Source organism: Rhineura floridana, chromosome 18, assembly GCF_030035675.1.
Source record: "Rhineura floridana isolate rRhiFlo1 chromosome 18, rRhiFlo1.hap2, whole genome shotgun sequence".
Taxonomy (NCBI): domain Eukaryota; kingdom Metazoa; phylum Chordata; class Lepidosauria; order Squamata; family Rhineuridae; genus Rhineura; species Rhineura floridana.
The window spans coordinates 23,367-43,857 of record NC_084497.1 but is presented as its reverse complement, the minus strand read 5'-3'; the positions used below and the strand labels follow the sequence as shown (position 1 = coordinate 43,857).

Here is a 20,491-nt window from a genome sequence, read left to right as displayed (position 1 = left end):
TGGCTCAGCCCTTCCTTTTTCATGGAGTAATACCGGCCAGCCAGTGATGGGGGGAGCCACTGCTATGGAATAAATTTTTCCATTTTGCAAGAACTAGGAAAAGAGTCCAGCATTGGGGTTTTGGGGGGTTGTGGAGTAGGATTATGTACCAGCTGGCATGTGTTGAGGTTGCTGGGATATGGCTGAACAGCCAAGAGTGGGGAAATCTCTCTGTCCCCATGGAATGAACTTGGCCGTTTTTATATGCATGAATGCATGGACAATACAGGAAAATATCCTGTACTCGCATCTTTCTCCTGCCTGGTGCTTTCAGGCCTGTTTTTAAATGAATAAAGTGAAAGAGACCAGAGCAGGAGTCCTGGGGCGGTCACAACCCTTTGCACAACCAAGGCTGAGCTCCTTTGTGAAGGGGGATTCTCCCTTGGATGACCATTTGAGGATCTCAAAGCTGCAGTTCACTTGCTTGGGTGAGAGTTGTAAATATTGCTTTGTTATTTTGCCAGACTCTGCACCCAGGACAAGCCTTATTCTGCCACAAGATGGCTACCAGCCACCGCTGGGCACTTACTGTGGGCAGGCATGCACACACACAGAATGCAATTGGTGTTCAAGGAGATGTGCGTTTGCACATCTGCCTGTGTATGCACAAGGAACAAGCAGGCCCTGGAAACTGGGGAAGGGGTTCCTGATGCAATCTCCAGCTACTGCTGTTTCTCTTAATGCTTCTCTGGGGCCCTGTGACTCCACTTTCCTCACCTCCATCCCTTTGCTGGTGGGGATGCTGCACTAGGAAGTCTCCCTGCTTTCCCTATGAGATGAGGGCACCCTCCTGTGGACAGCTGAGAGTCTTGTGGCCCCTGGGAGGCTCAACATTTCATTTGTTGCTGGGTCCCCTTCCCTGGGAATAAAACGGCCAGTCCCAGCTGGATCAGCAACTCAGCCAGGAGTTTACTAAAACTTTCCTTAGGAATCCAGGCCTAGCTTCTGAGCATATACAGAATTCCCTTCCCACATCACAAAGTAACCGTAACGAAAAAGGAAAAAACAGGATACTGTACCTCAGTGAGATCAATGACACTTTCCACAATGAGATGTAGGTCTTCAAGAGGCATCCTACCAAGAGACCCCTCTCCCTGGCCAATCTGCTGCACCCGCAAATTCAGTCTCCTGTCCTCTCCTAGTGACTGAAAGGAGGAGTAGCTCTGCTGTGCTGTACAAGGGGGGAGTTGCCTCTGGTCTGCCCCCATGGATGAAAGGTGTTAACTCTGCTCTTCTGGGACAAACACCCCTTTCCTCCTGGTGGCCATAGCTTATTGTAAGGTCATAAGCACATTCTGCATCTAAAAAATGATTTTGACAATATGAAGCCTTCACTTTTGAGTGACTTGTCCAAAAGTTAGGACTGGGCATCCATTTGAACACACAAGAAATATTTTAAAAGTGCCTTGCCATGGCAGCGTAATAAAGTGCCCCTGACCACACATTCCTTCCACTGGCAGTACAGGCAAGAAAGCCACCAAAGATTCACCACCAACTTAGTCACAGCATTTTCATGCTCCCAACTTTGAGAGACCGATACAGCTCTCTGCATGCAAAAGCTTTGTGATGTCAGAAAGAAGATGGCAATTCATTAGCCTTCTAACACAATGTTAAAATTTTAAACCAGATACTTTATTCACACGACAGCTTAAAGTAGAAATGTTTGTTTATTAAATTTATATCCCACCTTTCCTTCCAGAAGGAACTCAGGGCAGCAAACGAAAGCACTACCAGCACTCTAAAACACCTTAATGGGCAGTACAAGAATAGGACCAAAGACTTGGGGAGGTGGTGGGTTCTCCAACTCTGGAGGCATTTGAGAGGCAGCTGGATGGCCACCTGTTGGGGATGCTTTAAGGTGGATTCCTGCCCTGAACAGGGGGTTGGATTGGATGGCCTCGGAGGACCCTTCTAACTCTACCATAATACTAAAAACAAAAGACTTTAAAAACATTTTTTTTAAAAAACAGCTTTAAAAAAATCTTTAAAAGCCCTTCCAACACAGACGCAGACCGGGAAAGGGTCTCTCCTTAAAGGGCCTTTTGGAGTTGTGTTATACTGGATGGACAGCAGGTGGCGATAACGGGGCCTCATCTTGGCCTGGATTTGCCATTAAACACCAGCAGAAGCCACCTCCGATCCCGTGGCCTGGCACTCCACCCTGCTGCCGGGGAACCTTCCTCTCCGCTCCTCAGCATAAGAATCCTGGAGACTAGTTTGCCTTTGCCAGGGCCTTAGTGCCAAGCACCCTTGGCAAACTACAATTCCCATGATCCTTCGGGTGGGCGGAGTGGGTGCGCGCGCAGCTTTTGTGCTCCCCCTTATTTTCTGTAGCAGGCGCTTTTCCCTCAGCGGGAGCTCCTCGTGGGGAGAAGCGGGCGGGAAACCCCTTCTGGAAATACACCGTGTTCCACTTTACGAATGTTACTGAAAATAAAAGCTAGTTGAAGAACCAAACGAAAATGTTTTTTGACGAGCGTGAAAATTAAAACGCCCACAGAGAGCAATCGCCTCCAGGCCACAAAAGGACGGGCAGAACTACACCCCCCAGGGTGCTTAGCGGCGCGCAGAGGGCGCGAGCCCCTCCCTTTCCGACGGGCTCCGTTTCCCGTGGTGCCCTGCGCGAGGCGGTGACGTCCCCGAGTTCGGCGCGCGGGGCCGCCATTTTGTGCCTCGCTCCCGACTCGCCGCTCGTGCCGGCATCGAATGTGCCGCCGCCGCCGCCGCCATGTCGGCCTCCGCCTCCGCCGCGCCTCCTGCGCCGGGCGCCCCCCGCGCGCGCTCCTCCTCCCCCCCCTCCGCGGGGACGCCTCTGTCCCCGACGCGCCTCTCGCGGCTGCAGGAGAAGGAGGAGCTGCGGCAGCTCAACGACCGCCTGGCGCACTACATCGAGCGCGTGCGCGCCCTCGAGCTGGAGAACGACCGGCTGCTCCTGCGCGTCTCCGAGAAGGAGGAGGTGGTCACGAGGGAGGTAGGCGGAGCCGAGGGAACCCCACGTACGCCCCTGCAGGGCTGGCCTCGCTTCCCGGCGCTGGGTGCACCCCGGAGGGGGAGCCACGTGTTGAGAGTCGCAGGCTCCCTCCGAGAAAGCAGCTCATCCCGCGGACTCTGCCCAGAACAGCCTGGCCAAAGTGTGGCTGGATCCGAACTGGAGCCGAGGGCCGCCCAGGCGCCTTCATGCGCTCACCCGCCTGCACTGAGCTTGGGGGGCGGTGGGTCTGTGGCCGAAGCGAGGCTGTCTCGGGCACTCCCTGCTGAGAAGTGGGGGGCACTTACTCCAGTGGGGAAATGAAGCCCATCAAGCAGGGGGGTCCTTTCCCCAGAGACACGGTGGGGGTGGGTGGAGGCCTTGGGACGCAGATCTTACATAATTAAAATGTAAATACTAGTGGTTTTGCTTTATTATTCTTGTGAGGATTAATCTTACGGTAAATGTAGATTAAGGGGCAGATGTTTGGGTGATTCAGTCACACATTCTGGGCTGAGAATGTGCTCAGAGACTCTTCTTCTTCCTGCATTCTTGCTGTATGTCTGCTCAGCTGACCTGCTATTTTGGCACCTGGTTCCAGGTCTAGTAAAAAAACAGACAAGCCTGATGTGGACAATGCTTTATTTTGTAGCTCTAGAGACTGGCAGATTCAGTCGCAAGCGCAGGTATTGGATTGCTGGATCAGGCCCGTCTCCTCGCTGAGCATTTGCCCCCCTCCCCAGCAGCAACCAGCTGGCTTGTTGCAAACACTCATTGATGAATTTATCAGGGTGCGTTTGTTACTACTTTTTTAATCTAACAGCTCAAGGTGGGAGACAAAGTCATGTTGCACACAACAACACAACAACAACAACCCTGTGAGGTAGCTAATGCTGAGAGCCCCCCACTCTTGGCCCAGCACTCTGATGGTTTTCAGCTCATGTTGCGGTCAGTATCTTTAAATCAGCTAAGCATTGTGTGAAGAATGTCTTCCTCTGTCCTAAGAATTCATAACGTTTAATTTGCCTTCCCTGCTGACTTGGTGTTTTCAGTGAGCTGCCATCATCCCAAGATATTATTTCACCGTCAGTTCTGATCCCCTGAAGTTTGGATGCCCCCCCTTGCTGACCTTCATCATTTGGAGCTGATCTCGTAGAGTTAAGCCGTGTTGGTCCCTGTATAAACACAGGTCCTTGTTTGACCCCACTGGCCACTTCCCACCATTTTTGGGGGGAAAACTGTCTTTGTATTCCTTAGCGCTGTTTTGAATCTTTTAACCACTTTTGCAGTCCATAAGTGGATCATATCTCAGGACTGTATGGTCTTTTGTGGAAGACTTAGCAAAAGCTTTTGGAAAGCCCCATTTGTGGAGTCTGTCTACCTGCCTGGATGACACCCCATTGCTCTTTGGAGCATCTTCTGCCCCATGTGTGTCCCAAGAGGTGCTTCTCCTCTCCATGCAGGTGACTGGCATCAAGGCTCTCTATGAATCGGAGTTGGCGGATGCCCGGAGGGTTCTCGATGAGACGGCCGGAGAGAGGGCCAAGCTCCAGATCGAAATAGCAACGCTCCGAGCCGAGCTCGCTGAGCTCACTAAGAGGTAAGGGGCATTGTTTTGTGTGGGGCTGCGAGGGCACAAGCTGGCCTTGAGCAAGTGTGTGTAGTGTGAGCCCTTAAGGGTGGACGATCTTTCTCAGCCCAAGGGCCCCCTTCTCTCCTGGGGAGCCTCCTGAGGTACACCAGTCGGTGGTGGGTATGGCCCAAGGCAACAGTGGCCGAGTGGGGAAGTGGAGGTGGCTCATCTGCTGAGAGCTGCTCCTGGATGATGGGGTGTACAATTTGGAACAAAGGGCCTGGTGGGGAGTGGGTTGTTACACTTTGCCTTCTCCATTCTGCTTCTCTCCCAGAAGGATGCCTTCCACACAGTCCCTGAGGAGGGAGAGTTCTAGTGGAAGGCAGCAGGCAGGCAGGCAAAGTTTAAATCCTCATCCCCACCCGGTCCCACCCCAAGGCTCCCTAGTTTTGGTCTAAGGAAAATCAGCGTTAGGGGTGGGTGTCTTGGACAGGAGAGGCAGGGAGGAGGAGGGGGACCGGGTGGGGATGAGGATTTAAACTTTGCCTGCCTGCCTGCTGCCTTCCACTAGAACTCTCCCTCCTCAGGGACTGTGTGGAAGGCATCCTTCTGGGAGAGAAGCAGACTGGAGAAGGCAAAGTGTAACAACCCACTCCCCACCAGGCCCTTTGTTCCAAATTGCACACCCCATCATCCAGGAGCAGCTCTCAGCAGATGACGTGGATTGCAGGAATGTCTTGCTCTGCACCTTACGGCCTAACTTTCTGCCAGCTCTTGGTGTGGTGCCCAGCTAGCCTGAACGTTGACTCTGGAAGTAGCTTTGGGTCCCAATTCCTACACTGCCTGAATAGGGGGCCTGCAGTTGAGTGCCACAGGGCATGGCTGAGATCTTTCTAGGCTCTTTCAGACTCCGCCTTTGAGAGAAATGCTCCAAAGTTGCCAGATCCTGGAGTAAGGACATGGGGCTAAGTCAGCCATGTCTTTTCATTTCAGTGGGTCTGCTCTGAGTAGAACTCACATTGCATGCCCCTCCTATGCCCCGCCCCTTGTGTGCAATCTCTTTTTGGAGCCTAGGACAAGAAGGTTTTAGTTCTGTTTACACACAGTGGTTTCCTGCTGCTGCATCCGAACATGACATTCTGTTTTGAGCAAATGCCAGGTTTTTAGCAGATCAAGGTCTTACTTTCTGCAGTTCTGGAATGAGAGATTCCAGAAATTTAGCCCTCTGCCTCACACTGGCTGGTGCTCAGACTGGATTTTTGGTTGGTGTGTGTGTGTGTGTAGAGGAGGAAGGCGCACCCCTCCTTGTTTACTCATTCTGCTTTTTGTGCAGAGGGTCTCATGGTGCACGTGTGAACTCCCTGGGGGCTGTGTGTGCGCAGAAATGGTGGAGAGGGTGGGGTGATGTGTGTGGGAGGGGTGATCCTCCGCTCTGACCAGCAGCTGGCTTCGTAGGAGAGGCTGGAAAGGGCTGAGCTGCAAGACCTGAAATGATGCCTGTGGGGTTTTGCTTAGCTTTCAGGCCAGCCCTCTTGTGCCCACTCATGTGGCTGCCTACTGGAACCAATGCGTTATAAGACATCCAAAGGATTTAAACATTCGGGGGTATTATAGATGCTGCATTTAGCACCTTGGTCTAGCACAGTGGGCAGGAGAGCCTGGCTGGGAGTCCAGAGTCTGTGAGTTCAAATCCCCGCTCCTGTCTCCTGGGTGTCAAGGGCCAGCTCAAGATAACCCCACAGTGAGTGGCTCAGGGGTTACGTACCCTGCCACCTGTGCAGCCGTGGGCAAGCGGCATACTCCCAAGGAGCCTAGTTGCCCCCCAGCTGGCAGTTGTGGACAAGGAAGGGGCTGGTTTGTGCAGCTGTGGTGAGCCGAGCAGGCCTTAGCCAGCCGGGGAGGACTAGTCTCAGAGGGAGGCAATGGTGAACCCCCTCTGAATACTGCTGACCATGAACACCCTAGGGTAGCCATAAGTTGGGATCGACTTGAAGGCAGACCATTTCCATGTTGAGTGAAAAACATACAGGAATGCGGAGTTATTTTATGGGGATGCATTAATTTTGGGGCTGAGGCTTTCCCTGCCAAACTAGGAGGTAGTTCTCCTCCCTGACTACTCTGTGCGCTTGTGTATATCTAACTACCTACAGAGACGTGCTTGTTGTAGAGTTGTAGTTTGTTTGGCCCTGCTTGCCAGAGGCAGAACAACCTGGTCTGATCCAAAGCGCCCCATGCCTCTTGAAGGAGAGCCGGGTGGTTTAAGGGAAACGGAAGTCCCCAGGCTAGGCGGCTGCTGTGTGATTCAGCCCATGCTTCCATTGCCCGTTGGCCCAGAGTGGGGAGGGGCCAGACCTCGCAAGCACTTGTGGCAGGTGAGATAGCAGAGGGAGCTTAACTTCGCTGCTTTGCTTCCTTCCTCCTTTAGCTACAAAAAGAAAGATGGGGAGTGGTCCACGTCTCAGGGCCGCATCAAGGAGCTGGAAGTCCTCTTCCACCGAAGTGAAGCTGAACTGACGGCCACCCTGACTGAGAAGCGCCACCTGGAGGCCGAGGTGGCTGACCTGCGTGCCCAGCTGGCCAAGGTACGTGGGAGGGAGGGAGGGAGGGACGGCATCACAGCAGAACCCGAGGGCTGAGCTGCACTGAATGGATATGTGCTGCTGTCTGCAGGAGCAACAGGTGCCTTGTTCCTCCCTCTGGATTTACTGAGTACTGAATAGCACGGCGATTCCTGCACTGGCACATACTGATGCACCCAGTTTCTTTCTGTGATCTGAAAAGGCTAAAATGCTCAGCTGGGAATTGCTGAGGTCTGGCTGCTTTGATTTTGCTATCTGCGTTTAGAGGCAGAAAAAAAGCTCTAACAAACTTCTTGGTCGTTTAGCTTCCTGGTTTTGTTTACTGAGAAAGCAATATGTATTTTCCCTCATGGTCCAGTTGGTCAGACTTCCAAGCAGTTTGAAGAGATACCCACAAGTCTTCGGGATAAGCCCCTCTGTGCATAACTGTGAACTTTGTGAGAGCCGGTGTATGCTTGAAGCATGAGCAATATTCCCACAAGGCAGTTTCTGTGACTGCCTAGACAAGGGGCGCTCCTAACCCATATCTACCTGCCTAAATTTGGAGGCCGATCTGCAGCAACACTGTTCTGCCTTGTTGGCCCCCACAAACCCCTGTGCTGCGCTCGATCCGTCAGTGCCAAGGAGGAGGCTGGGGGATCCGTCAGAGTGGCCTGGGCTGTGTCCCAGCTTGCCCGAGGTCCTTTGAAAAGACAGAACCAACATTGGGCCACAAGGCAGCTGGCTGGGGGCATCTCTTTGATGTGAGGCTGGCTGTGTCTTTTCTGAAGGCTTTGGCTCCTCCTTGTTAGTTGCCCCTCGGTTCTGACAGGTTCTGGGGCTGGTCTTGTGCAGCCTGAGGGAAGGCAGAGGAGTTGGGCAAGCAGTGAGGCAGGCTAGCCGGCCGACGGAATTCCCAGAGGAAGTGTGCGGGCGCCTGCTCCCGCCTCCCAGGGCTGCTTCCCTTGACGTGCACATGCCTGTTGTGCCTCCTCCCTCCAAATGTCTTTTCCAGTCAGAAGATGCTCATGCTGTGGCGAAGAAGCAGCTGGAGAAGGAGACGCTGATGAGGGTGGACCTGGAGAACCGCTACCAGAGCCTCCAAGAGGAGCTCGACTTCAGGAAGAGCGTCTTTGAGGAGGTAGAATAAGCAGCAGCCGCATTGCTTGGCCTGCAGCTGCTGTCTGGCCATGTCTGTGCGTGGGGGGCAGGCAAAGAGGGACGTGGAGGGCTGGTGGGTGGGAGGGGGGCAGAGCTGCCAGCCTTTTGAGCCATGTCTGGGCTCAGTTCTTCAGATTCGCAATGGAGGTTGTGCCTGCCTTGTGTGACGTTTCCAGAAGGAAGGCCCTGTCAGTACTTTTAAGCATGGCTGTAGCTCTGTGCCTGCACTCTGGAGCCTGCGCGATGTCCTCGTCTGCTTTTTCCAAACCGCCCTCTCGCTTTCTGCCATTGCTGGGAGGGTGGCGTGGGGCTCCCTGGCGGTTAAGGGGCCCCTTGGAGGCGCCCCCTCCTGGTGCGGGTTTGGAGCCTTGGGTGGCTTGGGAGGCCCTTACTGCATGGCCATATTGTGGTCTGTATTCTGGTTTCCTGCCTCAGGAAGTGAGGGAGACGCGGAGGCAGCACGAGCGCCAGTTGGTGGAGGTTGGCAGCAGCCGCCAGCAGGCGTGTGAGTCCAAGCTTGCCCAGGCCCTGGAAGAGCTGCGCAGCCAGCATGAGGAGCAGGTCCATCTCTACAAGCTGGAGCTGGAGGAGACCTACCAGGCCAAGGTGAGCCAGGCCTCTCCTAGCCTGAGCCTGGAGGACCGCAAAGGACTCTGCCAGTCGGGATTGGTTGTGGCGGTAGGGGCTCTGCTTGGGGGTTGCACAGTCCTGTGTGCCTTGGACTTCTAGAAAGTGCTTTTGGGGCAGGGGTTTTTTTCCCCCAAAACCCACCCGTGCAATCCAGGACTGGAAGCTCTGCATCCCTCAGTTTCACCCACTCCTTGGTGGCTTGGAGGCTGTCAGAGGGAAGCGTGCGTCTGACAGGCAGTCGTTGCGTAGAAGGACTCCTGCCGCTGGAAGGGCCCCAGGAGGATCCTGACGGTGCTTCCCTCTTCCCTTTTTCTCCCCTCCCCAAAGCTGGAGAATGCAAAGCTGAGCTCTGCTCAGAACGACAAAGCCGCCTGCGCTGCTCTGGAGGAGCTGAAGGAGGCCCGCGTGAGGATCGAGTCGCTCAGCTACCAGCTCTCTGGGCTGCAGAAGCAGGTGAGCCAAGCAGGCCTCTCCCTCCCCCCCCCCGGAGGTCACATGGCTCTTGCGACCGTAGGCAGCCCCGCCCGAAACCGAGTCAGGCCTTTAAGTCTGTTGGCAGTGCCGATGGGCAGCAGCTTCCGAGGAGATGTCTGGGACTGAGCAGAGACCTTCTGCGTGCAAATGTGCCCGCTTCCCAAGAAGGACTCCTTTTGGGGGGATCCCTTGACTTGGAGGGTTACAATGAACCATTGTGGGCCTTTGCATGGAGCGTTCCACCCCTCAGATGATTCTGCTGTTTTATAGTTTGAAAATGAGACACACCTTCCACACTCGTGCTTATTTCCCTTCCCCTCCAACCCCTCTTTGTGGGTCCTCTCAGAGCCCCCAGAGCCTCTTACCGTGCTCGGGGGGGTTCTGGTTCCTCCTGGAAAAAGCCACAGGGACAGAGGGAGCCGCTGCCACTGAGCCACACCAGAGGCCCATCACACTCAGTATTGCCGGCACTGCCTGGCAGCAGCTTTCAAGGAGAAAGGCCAAGATTGGTTTGCATCAAAGGGCCCTGTGTGTATTTCCACTAGGACTGCGACTGTCCATGGAAAAACCCAAACTTTCTGTTAGGCTGGTCTCCTAACCCTGGGCATGTGGGGGTGTGATGGGGGGCTTTAGCCCCAGTACCGTGTCCTTTTAGGAAGGCCCTTCTGCCAGCTAGCCTCCCTCCCTCCCAGAAGCTGGGTCTGCTCTCTGCACCCCAGGCCAGTGTCTCTTTCTCCTCTCCCCTGCAGGCGAATGCTGCCAAAGAGCGGGTCCAGGAGCTGGAGGAGCTGGTGGCTGGCGAGCGAGAGAAATTCCGAAAGCTGCTGGATGCCAAGGAGAGGGAGATGGCTGAGATGCGGGACCAGGTGCAGCAGCAGCTGAGGGAATACCAGGAGCTCCTGGACGTCAAGCTGGCCCTGGACATGGAGATCAGTGCTTACCGGAAGCTCCTGGAAGGGGAAGAGGAGAGGTGGGAGCAGCCTCCTTCGGGGGTCCTGGGTGTGGCAAAGGCAGGAGGCTCCGAGAGGCTCCAGGCCCCTTCCCAAGAGGGCTGCTCGCCCCTTGTTTCAGTGACGGAGAGGGGAGGGAGCCTTTGGGGCAGTTTTCACAGTTGGGCTGGACCACCCACCCACCTCTCAATCTCAAAACATGGTTACGACGTCGCATGATCAGCAGCTGGGTCGTCCTGCAATCTGGAAATTCCTTGTGTGGGCAGCCAGCTGGGAAGCCTGTTGCCAGCCCTATTTCTGGCTCTTTTTGGAAGCACCGCCCGTAGACCTGGCAGAGGGCTTCTTTCTCCCACCCGTCAGCTGATCGTGCCTGTGGCAGGCATTGGCTGCACCAAGGAGCGCTCCCTCCCCTTGTGCAGCCAGTGCTTGCCAGAGCAGGGCATCTGCCGGGGGCTGCTTGAGCGGCCTCCCTCCCACACGTGTCCCCCTGAGCTCCAGCGCCTCTTTAAACAGTCCTCCGAAAAGCTGCTCTGTCGCACTGGAGAGCTGCCCCAGCAGGCCAGGTTGGGGGGCCTGCAGGCACTTTCTTCTGGGCCACCGACTCTCTTGCTCCCCTGCCTTTCTGTGCCAGGCTGAAGCTGTCTCCGAGCCCTCCGTCCCGCATCACGGTTTCGCGGGCCACCTCCTCCTCCTCCTCCAGCGGCACTTCGGCCGTTCGCTCATCTCGGGGGAAACGCAAACGCCTGGAAGCCGAGGAGCTGCTCTCCGGTGGCAGCGGTGCGAGCGGCCTCGGTACCGGGAGCAGCGGCAGCACCTTCCAGATGTCCCAGCAGGCCTCTGCCAAAGGCAGCGTCAGCATTGAGGATGTAGACCCAGAAGGGAAGTACGTCCAGCTGAAGAACCGCTCTGACAAGGTAGGCTTGAGAGAGAGGAGGTTGGGCTTGGTGGGGTCCCCCCCCGATTTACTCTTCGTGACTGTACCGTTTGCCTTTCGCTTCCTCGTCCCCACTAGGATCAGTCTCTTGGGAACTGGAGACTGAAGAGACAGATCGGAGACGGAGAGGAGATCGCTTATAAATTTACTCCAAAGTACGTCCTCCGTGCTGGGCAGACGGTCACAGTAAGTCATGACCCTTTCCTTGGGGGAAAGGGGCTCCTGTGTTTGAGGGAAGGGCGTTTGTTGACCAGTGGGCATACTATCATACTGGGCCATTTGCTTCTGACCGGCCAAAGGAGAGTATCTTGGGTGCCCTTCCCAAGCCATAAACCTGCCTGGTTCGTACCCGCTCTCTGCAGCTGTCAGGAATGCAGCTCACTCTCAGTGGGAAGCCCCGAACCTACCTTGCCCTGCATGCCATGGGGGAAACGAGGCGAGCGAGTGTTTAGTCACAGTGGCCGGTCTCTCTGTCTGCCTCTGTCTTCTCAGATCTGGGCTGCTGATGCTGGGGTGGCTCACAGTCCGCCTTCGGTCCTTGTGTGGAAACACCACAGCACCTGGGGCACCGGAGCCCACATCCGCATGTACCTGGTGAACTCCGAGGGAGAGGTATGTCCTTGGAAGGCTGGACAGGACTTAGCTGTTGGCTGCTTATGCGGGGATAGAAGGGGGGCAACTCTCGAAGGGAAGATGATGTAGGCTTTGCTAAAAAAAATACGTCCAAACGGACCGCCTTCAAGTCGATCCCGACTTACGGCGACCCTACGAAGAGGGTTTTCATGGTAAGCAGTATTCAGAGGGGGGTTACCATTGCCTCCCTCTGAGTCTGAGAGGCAGTGACTGGCCCAAGGGCACCCAGTGCGCTTCATGGCTGTGTGGGGATGCGAAGCCTGGTCTCTGTTGCGCTGTGTGTAATTTGTGCGCTTAATTTAGTTTAAAGCAACAGCACAGCAGCAGAGTAACAGCAGATGTTGAAATGCGAGTGTGCCAGCGTGTGCGTGCGTTTACTTACGAAAGCAGGCGTTTACCCTGAGACTTGAGACTTAGTAAAATAAGAAAAGCTACTTTATTTATAGAAATGCATTGTAGATAGAAAAGCAAACCTAGTTCTAAGTAAGTTGGAGGCTAACGCCCAGGTGCGGGAGTGAGCCCCATGCTCGGAGAGAGCAGAGACAAGGGGATGCCTCCTCTCCTCTCTCCCGGACAGTCAGAGAAGGAAGGAAGCGGAAAGGGCGGAAGGAGGAGGCGTCACAGTCTAGCGACAGAAGGAAGTCAGTCAGAGCATCACAGGTAAAAAGGTAAACAAGGCTGTCCATCTGGAGGAGCCTAGCCCTATCTCCCTTCTGGAGCAGAAAGAAAAGAAGAGAAGGGGAGTTGTTCTTGCCCCACTTCCAACAGTCTCCCAGGTCCTAGCGCAACACCTTAAGCACCGCAGCACACTGGCGTAGCTTTGCTAGGCCGTGCTTATTCCTCTGGAGGAGATTAAAGGTTTTTTCATTACGAAAACCGCCAACGAAAAGCGTGTTGCAGCTGTGCGTTATCTCTTGCTGCTGCTGGACTCTAGCATGGGCATCGGCCTGGGAGAACGATGAGAAACGTAGTGAATCAGCAGTGGAGGGACAGAGGTCCCTTTTGTGCTGGCGTTGAATTTCGAGAAGAACGATTAGTTCTCCGTCAGATCTTTGGGAGATCTGGAATGTGTGGGAAGAGGCTGTCAGAAAATGTTCTCTTGCGATTGATACCAGGAAATAAAAAACTAAGTGTTGAAGGTGGCTTCGTGAACGGAAGCTGCCTCAGAACTCCTGTGAAGCCTAGACTGCGTCTGCCTCACTGTTGTTGTTCCTCCCGCTGCTGCTTCTTCCTAGGAAGTTGCTCTGAGGAGTTTGACTCAGTCGACTGCCACGCTGCAGGACAACGGGGAGGAAGAGGAGACGGACTTCGGAGAGGAAGACCTCTTTCACCAGCAGGTAGCCAGAAGGGAAATGCTGCTGCCGTTGTTGTTAACAGTAATAATAATTATAACAATAATAAATTAAATATTTCCTGCCCTTTCTCCCAGGGCAGCAAATGAAAACACTATAAAACATCTTTAAGAACGGACTCTGAAATATATTAAAACAAAACAACTTTCAAAACATCTCTTAAAAAACCTTTAAAACCATCCTAGAAAGCAGTTGCAACACAGACCCAGACTAGGATAAAGTCATTACTTGAAACTGTTGTTGAATGAGGAAGGTAGGCACCAAAAAGACAACACAGGCGGTGCCTGTCTAATATTTGAGGGAGTTCCAAAGGGTAGGTGCCGCCACACTAAAGGTCCGTTTCCTGTGTTGTGCAGAACGGACCCCTGATAAGATGGTGTCTGCAGGAGGCCCTCGCCTGCAGAGCACAGCGATCGACCGGGTATATAACGGGAGAGACGGTCTTTCAGGTATCCTGGTCCCCAGCTGTACAGGGCTTGTAGAGCAAAACCAGAACCTTGAACTTGGCCCGGTAGCAAACGGGCAGCCAGTGCAACTCTTTTAGCAGCGGGGTGACATGTCAGCGATACCCCGCCCCAGTGACAAGTCTCGCTGCCGCATTTTGCACCAGCTGCAGCTTCCGGATCAGCCTGAAGGGCAACCCCGCATAGAGTATGTTACAGTAGTCCAGGCTGGAGGTTGCCAACGGTGGTCAGGCTATCGCAGTCCAGAAACAGCCACAGCTGTCGTACTAGGCAAAGTTGGTAAAAGGCACTCCTAGCTACGGAGGTCAGCTGGGCCTCTAGTGCCAAAGATGGATCCAGGAGTACCCCCAGACTACAGACCCGTTCTTTCAGAGGGAGTATGACCCCATCCAAAGCAGGCCATTAACCAATTATCCGAAGTTGGGAACCACCAAAGCACAGCGCCTCCGTCTTGCTAGGATTGAGACTCAGTTTATTGGCCCTGATCCAGCCCGCCACTGAATCCAGGCAGGGGCATGGGCTTGCACGGCATCTCCCAATTCAGATGTCTGTATGTTTGTGGGGAATGGGACTGTTCTTACAACACCTGAGAGGGTGGCTCAGTTTTGGCTCTGCGGAGGATGTGGGGGGAAGAGATGTGCCTCGGTCAGCGTAAGGATGAGCTTTGATGGCTTGTGGGTCGCGTTGGGGTGAAAGACTTAAAAATTAACAAATGGACCCAAACATGTTTTTGTATCTCAAGCTCTCCTAAAATACCCCCCAAGCCTTCAGGTTGAGCAAAACCCCTAAGCATATTTTGTTAGTTTTTAAAAGTTCAAATCGTTAAGGAGTTTGGAGTTTACACGGTTTGGAAAAGTAAATTAGAAAAGGCTGGAAAGGCAAATACTTCCAGCATGTTTTTATCTGTCTTTATTTTCCTCTTGAATATGCGGGAGTGGGGGCTGTAGCGGGGCGGGCGGAGGGAGCACCTTCCCCCTCGCGAGAGGGGATCTTCTTCTGTTTGACGGGTGAGGAAGTCTCCCATCTTCCCGTCTTACCTTGAGAACTCCCCACTGTCATACTCGCTTGTAATTGAAGTAGAAGAGGGAGGGGCCCACTTTTCAAGTTAGCAAACTGGGAAGTAAAAAGCCTTGGGTGAGTAGAAGTCCATTCTCTCTCTCACCAGACCCTTCTCCTGACGATGTTCTGCATTTGTCCACAGCACCGTTCTTGTAGGGTGGTACGGGGTGGGGGAGGGTTTGTGAGATGTCTGTCGAGGCTCCAGTTTGCAAGTCGGGCTTGGAGGGGAGAAGAGGCTTCTGCTTCCGTGGAGGTCTTTGGCCTACAAGAGGGACGTGCAGCCTCTCGCTGCTGCCGTGGGTGGCCGGGGTGGCTTTCCTTCCACTGCTCTGGGGGCCCCTTCCTCGCCCACAAGTGGCAGCGACGCTCTCCTCCTCTTTGGAGGGGCAGGTCCAAAACGGCTGCTGTTAAGGAGGGGCTTGAGTTTATTCTCCTCCGACAAACCCTTCCGGCCAGAATAGAGGCAGGGCCTTCGGCTTCCGCGCGGCGTCCTCCAGCGCAGCTGAAGATAATTGGCTGGGAGCTGCTGGGGAGGCTTCCTAATTCTCTCCCTGCTTTTTTTTTTCTTCCTTCAGGGGGATCCCAGGACGACATCCAGAGGCTGCGCCGTCATGTGAAAGGAAGCCCACTCGGCTCTTCTTTTCTCCTTGATTTGCTCTTTGTTTTGTTTTGCCCAAAGTCACTGAAACTATTTTTATCCATTGCATACGATATCTCCTTCTTTTTTGCCTATTAAAATGCAGTCGGTCGCTCGGAACAATTTTTAAAGAGAGAACTGGAATGGGCCATAACCGCCACCGTGTTTTGATGTTTCCGTTCCCCCTCGGAATGCCACTAGGTGACTGTGTCGTCTTACCTGCAAGACGCCGCTCCAGGAGTTCCCAGGGAAGAAGATGCCCCTCCTCCTCTGGTCCTCCTCAGTGGAAGGTCTGTGGCCTGGGAAAGGACAGGTGACCTTTTGGCCTTTGCCGGTGGCCCCTCATCACACCAACTCCGGCCCTTGTGTTGCTGCGTTGCGGCTGAGCTGGCAGCGTGGGGCCCCCGGGCGTACCTCTCCCTGAGCTCTTACGGACAGCCAGAGGCATCTACAGCAGTCTTCACTGGTTGTGCAGATAACGTCGTTGCAAATGTGAGACTGAATAACATTTTTATGGAATTGACGCAAGAAACGAGCATTTGGGCGTGGCTTGGCAAGAGGCATGCCAAGTGATTTTTACGCCTGGAAATTGTCAGCCAGAATGGCTGTCGAAACAGTTTGGACAGCTCTGCAGTGCAGGTGGAGTTCTTAAAAGCTGAGGTGAACAGGGGAGATCCTTTTTGCAGCATTGAATTGGGGTGGGGGAGAACGGGGGACCAGCCTTGTGTGGGAGGTTTGGCCTCCAGTCCATTTGGAAAACCTTCTCTTTCTTGTATTTTCTCCTGTAAAGGAGGTCTTCTTGACTTGACATCGCAATCCTAACCATGTGTGTTCGGAAGTAAGTCCTGTTTAATTCGGTAGGGTTTACTCTCTGGTAAGTGGGGTTAGGTTTGAAGCTGGTTACTTTCAGAACGATGCTGGAGATAGAGGTGTATCTAATGAAGTCAGAGGGGGCCCATTGCAAGGAATGGGCTTGACCAACTTGTACTGCATTGATTTCAGTGGGTCTAACTCTGCCTAGGACTTAACTCAGATAGGACCCATTATCCTGCAACGGGATCTTGTCTGCTGTTTGGAAGTCTAGATCCTGGTGATTCAAAAACTCCGAAGTTCTAGGAATTATTTTTCTGGCTGAAGCTGTTTTCCCTGAATGTCCAAGCTGCTGAAACGAGCCCCAATAATGTGAAAAATGTTCTTGTGCTGCAGGTGGGAATGTCCAGTTCCAGAGGCTGATTATGGAAGGCGGGTGGGAGCCTGTGTCGGATGTTGAGATTCAGATATGAATCCGGAGTAACTCTACCCTTGCCAACTCAAAGCAAACAGACAGAAATAATTATGGGTCTGTTTCTGTTGTCACTGAAGAGAAGCAGTTGGGATTCCCACCGTTCTGCATCTGGCGCAGTGTCCCTCTAAGATGCTGGCTTTGAAGAAGCTCCCTCAGGGCTGCCTTGTGGGGGCAGCAGGGAAGGCAAGATCCGGGTGTGTTCAGCTGTGTGCAAAAGGCCCCTTGAGGGCTGCACCTGACCTGCATTATTTCCACCATGGGTGGCAGTGGAGGGTTTTTTGGGGGGGCTGTGGGGGCAAGATGCTCTCGCTGCTCTTCCCTCCTCCCCCTCCCGGCCACTGCCCATTCCCTTGTCTCGTTTCCCCTCCCCCTGATCTGCACCATGTCCCAGAGGGGGAGAGGAGAAGGGGTGAGGAGATGATTTATTTGGAGGGGATGGGGAGCAACCCCCCGGGGCATGGTGGGGGCCCAAAGATGCCGCATCTCCCAACCAATGGTGCGGTGTTCTGGATGCTGTGATTCTCAGCTGAATGTCCGCATCCTGCCACGGTGGGTTGGGCTCTTTCTGCGGTCCTTGATCTGTGGTGGCTCTTCTTCCCCTGCGTCCGAGTCATCCCTTGATTATCAAGAGCAGGGAAGGGCCGTGTCTGTCTGGATGGACACCCAGAGATGCCTTTGGCTAAATCCCAGAAGCCAGCCAGTCGCAGGCCCTGCTTGCTGCGATGGAGGATTGGAGCTTCCGATGTCCCAATGGAAAGGTCTGCGGAACCCCGGCATTGCTGCAGCGTAAACAGGGCTTTGGCTCATCCCCCTAGATCATCTTCAGTGGCACTTGGCTCCGGCCAGTGAGTAGCCTGGGCCGGAGGGCAGAGAGAATGCCGTCATGACGGCTTTGCTGCAGCGCAAGTTGGGTGGGAGTTGGTAGGACAGGGAACAAAATGTCAATCTTCATGTCTGTCTATATTTTAAAATTTAAGGTGCTTGTGTTCCACAGACATTCCAATGCCATGTGGTGTGTTAATTCCCAATGTCCAATTACTGAAAAGCGTTTCAGATTTAGAAGTTCTGCTTTGTTTGATTGAGCTAGTAGTGCAAAAGCCCTCTTCTTCTCTACCCCCACCCCATCCCCAACATCATCCTCAGCCTGCTCAGCTGGAACAGGCGGCTGAGGATGTACGTCTCAGTGGGTCTTGCTGTTTTGTCGCTCCGAGGCCTGTTTCTCAGGCTCAGCTCAAAAGCTCCTTTCCCTCCACCCTTATTCACTGCTACACCTGGGGGGGGGGGGCTGCTTTTCAAAGGCAAGTCCTGGGACTGGCCAGAGTTGTTGTTCTGTGAATATTAAAGATGTGAACATGCAAATGTGCTCCTGGGTTCAGCAGGCAGGTCGGCCCGTGCAGCCGGAGCCACTGGAGGGGGGGGGCTGAGGGGGCTCATGTGAATCTTCTGCATACCTGAGCCAGGGACCTTTTGCAGAGTCCCCAGTCGCGGGTCCAGACACGGCTTCTTGCCTTGGACTCCCCCCTCCCCCCATTTGTCAGGGCAGGATGATGGGCTGGGTTCAGGTCTGTGGCTGTGTTTTCCCTGTTGTTCAAAACTCAATTCCAGAAAAACGTCCCATGGAAATGGCTGCCAGCGCTGAGGGAAGCTGCTTCCAGCTGTCTTCCGGGGTGCCCTGAATTGGGAGCTGATGGCCATGACAGTCCTTCAGGCGGCCAAAGGCTGACAGCACGTCGGGGCCTTTCCTTGGCCAGTGGCCTTACAGCTGGGACCCCAAACTGTGTATCTTCCTGCCTCAGCCTGGCTGGCTTTCTGGCCTTGGGCGACCCAGTTGTTTGTTTTTCAGGCCCGTTCCTCTAGGCCCCACTGACAGTCTCTAGCTGGAAGGTTTGCACCTTTGACTTTGCACCCTCCGTCCTCTCCCCACACCTTTTTTTCCTGGTCCTGACCCCATGATGCGTTTGCCCTCACAGCCGTTCTTGTTCAGCATTCAGAGCAGTGGCTGCCCCTCCCTCAGGCCATCTTCTGACTCTGCTCCTCCATAGGTCTTTGCAAGTACCTGGTTGTCCAGCGGATATCCCTGCTCTTCCATGCTTCAAAAAGCTGCTTGGAACTGGAGACGCCGACTGTGGCCTCTCCGTAAAGCCAGGTCTCACTGTCTTGATCCTCCCTTCTCTCCCCCTGGGGTGTGCTCAATTTCCACGAAAGATAAAGGTATCTGCCAGTCCAGATGGTGGAAATCAAAGCTTTGGCTTTGAGCAGAGAGTTGTGTTTGGCTATGACCTGAGCGACAGAGTTTTCCTTGCTCTTAAAATGCTTTCCTTTTTAAAAAAAACAAAAAAACATGCAGTTTATTTTCTCTAAGCTGGTAATTACATATGATTATTAGAAATCTTAATGCTGCCTTGAAATGCTAAAGTCTAAACTCTTTATGAAAAGAATAGTATGAAGCCCTGGATTCTCTTGCGTGTGGGAGGATTTTATTTAGAGACCTTCAGCTGCATCTTCCTGCAGTCACAGCGGTGGGATGACTTTGGGAGCATTTCCCTCAGGGCCTCGCAAGAGTCTCGCGATGTCTGCCTGACCCTACGGACGCTTTGGTGGGTGCAAACTCCTCAGTGCTGTCACCGTCCATTTCAAGTGAGTCTTTTGCCCAGGTTGGGAGGGGAGCAGCACTAGCTCTGTCCTCCTCCCAAAAGAAAGGAACCCTTGTGTGTCTGATGTCCTCCTGAGTTACACTAAATGCACCAGCAATAAGCTCTTTCAAACTCTACAGAAATGTTACAAACGTTGCCTTTATTTATACACTAGACATTTCCTTATTAGAACTCTATTTTTGTAGCAGTGAGTTTTTGACCTGCAGTTTTTGTTTTTGAAACATGGGTTAGTTTCCTTTATAACTCATGTGCAGCAGGAAAGGCTCAAACTGAAGGCATTGGGAGAGATGAGGCTGGCAATCGCGTGCTTATGGAGGAGATCTGGTCTAGACTTTACCATTTTAAACTGGTTTTGCTTTATTATGGATATGCATGCCAAATTCTGTCTTTTTCAGTGTTTTGTAATATGCATTTTTTGACTGGAAACCTTTTGTACAACACACTGCAATAAATGTTTTGCATTTTTATCTGGGTTCTCTTTGTGTAGTATGCAGATAAACTGCCCCATAACGGCCATCGATGCTTCTGCTGCCAGTTGGAGACAGCAGTCCCGATTGCAAGGAAAAATAACAAGGGTCATCTCCGCAAGGCAAATATGGCAAACGGTCTGCAAGGGAGCAGAAGCTGGAGACTGAGGGATGTATGTAGAGGGAGGATAGCAATACCACAGTGAAGAGAGAACACAGCCATCATGGCTAATAGCCGTTCATAGCCTTCTACCCCTCTATGAATGTGTCTAACCCTCTTTTGAAGCCGTCAGAGTTGGTGGCTATCTGCCTCTTGTGGGAGTGAACTTCACAGAGTACACAGTGTTTCTGTTGTCCTGAATTTGCTGAGGAAGTATGCATGCATGTTTGTATCATTTGTGGTGCCCACTCCAAAAACACATTTTGGAGTGGGCACCCCAGCTTGCATTTTCTTGTGGTCTTACGATCAGCTGATAAAGGATTAGGGTGACAGCTGGTATGGGTTAGGGGCAGGGTCAGGGTCAGGGTTTAGGGTCAGGGTTTAGGGTCAGGGTCAGGGTTTAGAGTCAGGGTCTAGGGTGAGGGTGAGGGTTTAGGGTGAGGGTGAGGGCTAGGGTTAGGGCGAGGGTTAGGGCGAGGGCGAGGGTCAGGGA

The 20,491-nt window shown here is 53.4% G+C and overlaps 1 protein-coding gene across 2 annotated transcripts; it reads left to right on the top strand.

Moving 5' to 3' along the window:
• The first annotated feature begins 2,466 nt into the window (after window positions 1-2,466).
• LMNB2 (lamin B2) lies at window positions 2,467-19,836 on the top strand. Of its 2 annotated transcripts, XM_061601778.1 has the most exons (12): window positions 2,479-3,010; window positions 4,471-4,607; window positions 7,006-7,162; window positions 8,154-8,279; window positions 8,735-8,905; window positions 9,257-9,382; window positions 10,153-10,373; window positions 10,985-11,267; window positions 11,366-11,473; window positions 11,780-11,899; window positions 13,156-13,257; window positions 15,371-19,836. In XM_061601778.1, the coding sequence occupies exons 1-12, from the start codon at window positions 2,768-2,770 to the stop codon at window positions 15,410-15,412; spliced, it is 1,836 nt and encodes a 611-aa protein (XP_061457762.1). In that variant the 5' UTR covers window positions 2,479-2,767; the 3' UTR covers window positions 15,413-19,836. The 2 variants fall into 2 exon arrangements, with proteins under 2 accessions (XP_061457763.1, XP_061457762.1); XM_061601779.1 differs by lacking the exon at window positions 15,371-19,836 and having other exon boundaries at window positions 2,467-3,010; window positions 11,366-11,442; window positions 13,156-13,244.
• The last annotated feature ends 655 nt before the right edge of the window (window positions 19,837-20,491 follow it).

Bases quoted from the DNA above. Each gene is read 5' to 3' on its own strand.
- LMNB2 (XM_061601778.1), top strand. From the start codon at position 2,768: ATGTCGGCCTCCGCCTCCGCCGCGCCTCCTGCGCCGGGCGCCCCCCGC. The intron at 8,906-9,256 runs GTGAGCCAGGCC...CCCTCCCCAAAG, and splicing joins AGGAGACCTACCAGGCCAAG to CTGGAGAATGCAAAGCTGAG. The intron at 10,374-10,984 runs GTGGGAGCAGCC...TTTCTGTGCCAG, and splicing joins CTGGAAGGGGAAGAGGAGAG to GCTGAAGCTGTCTCCGAGCC.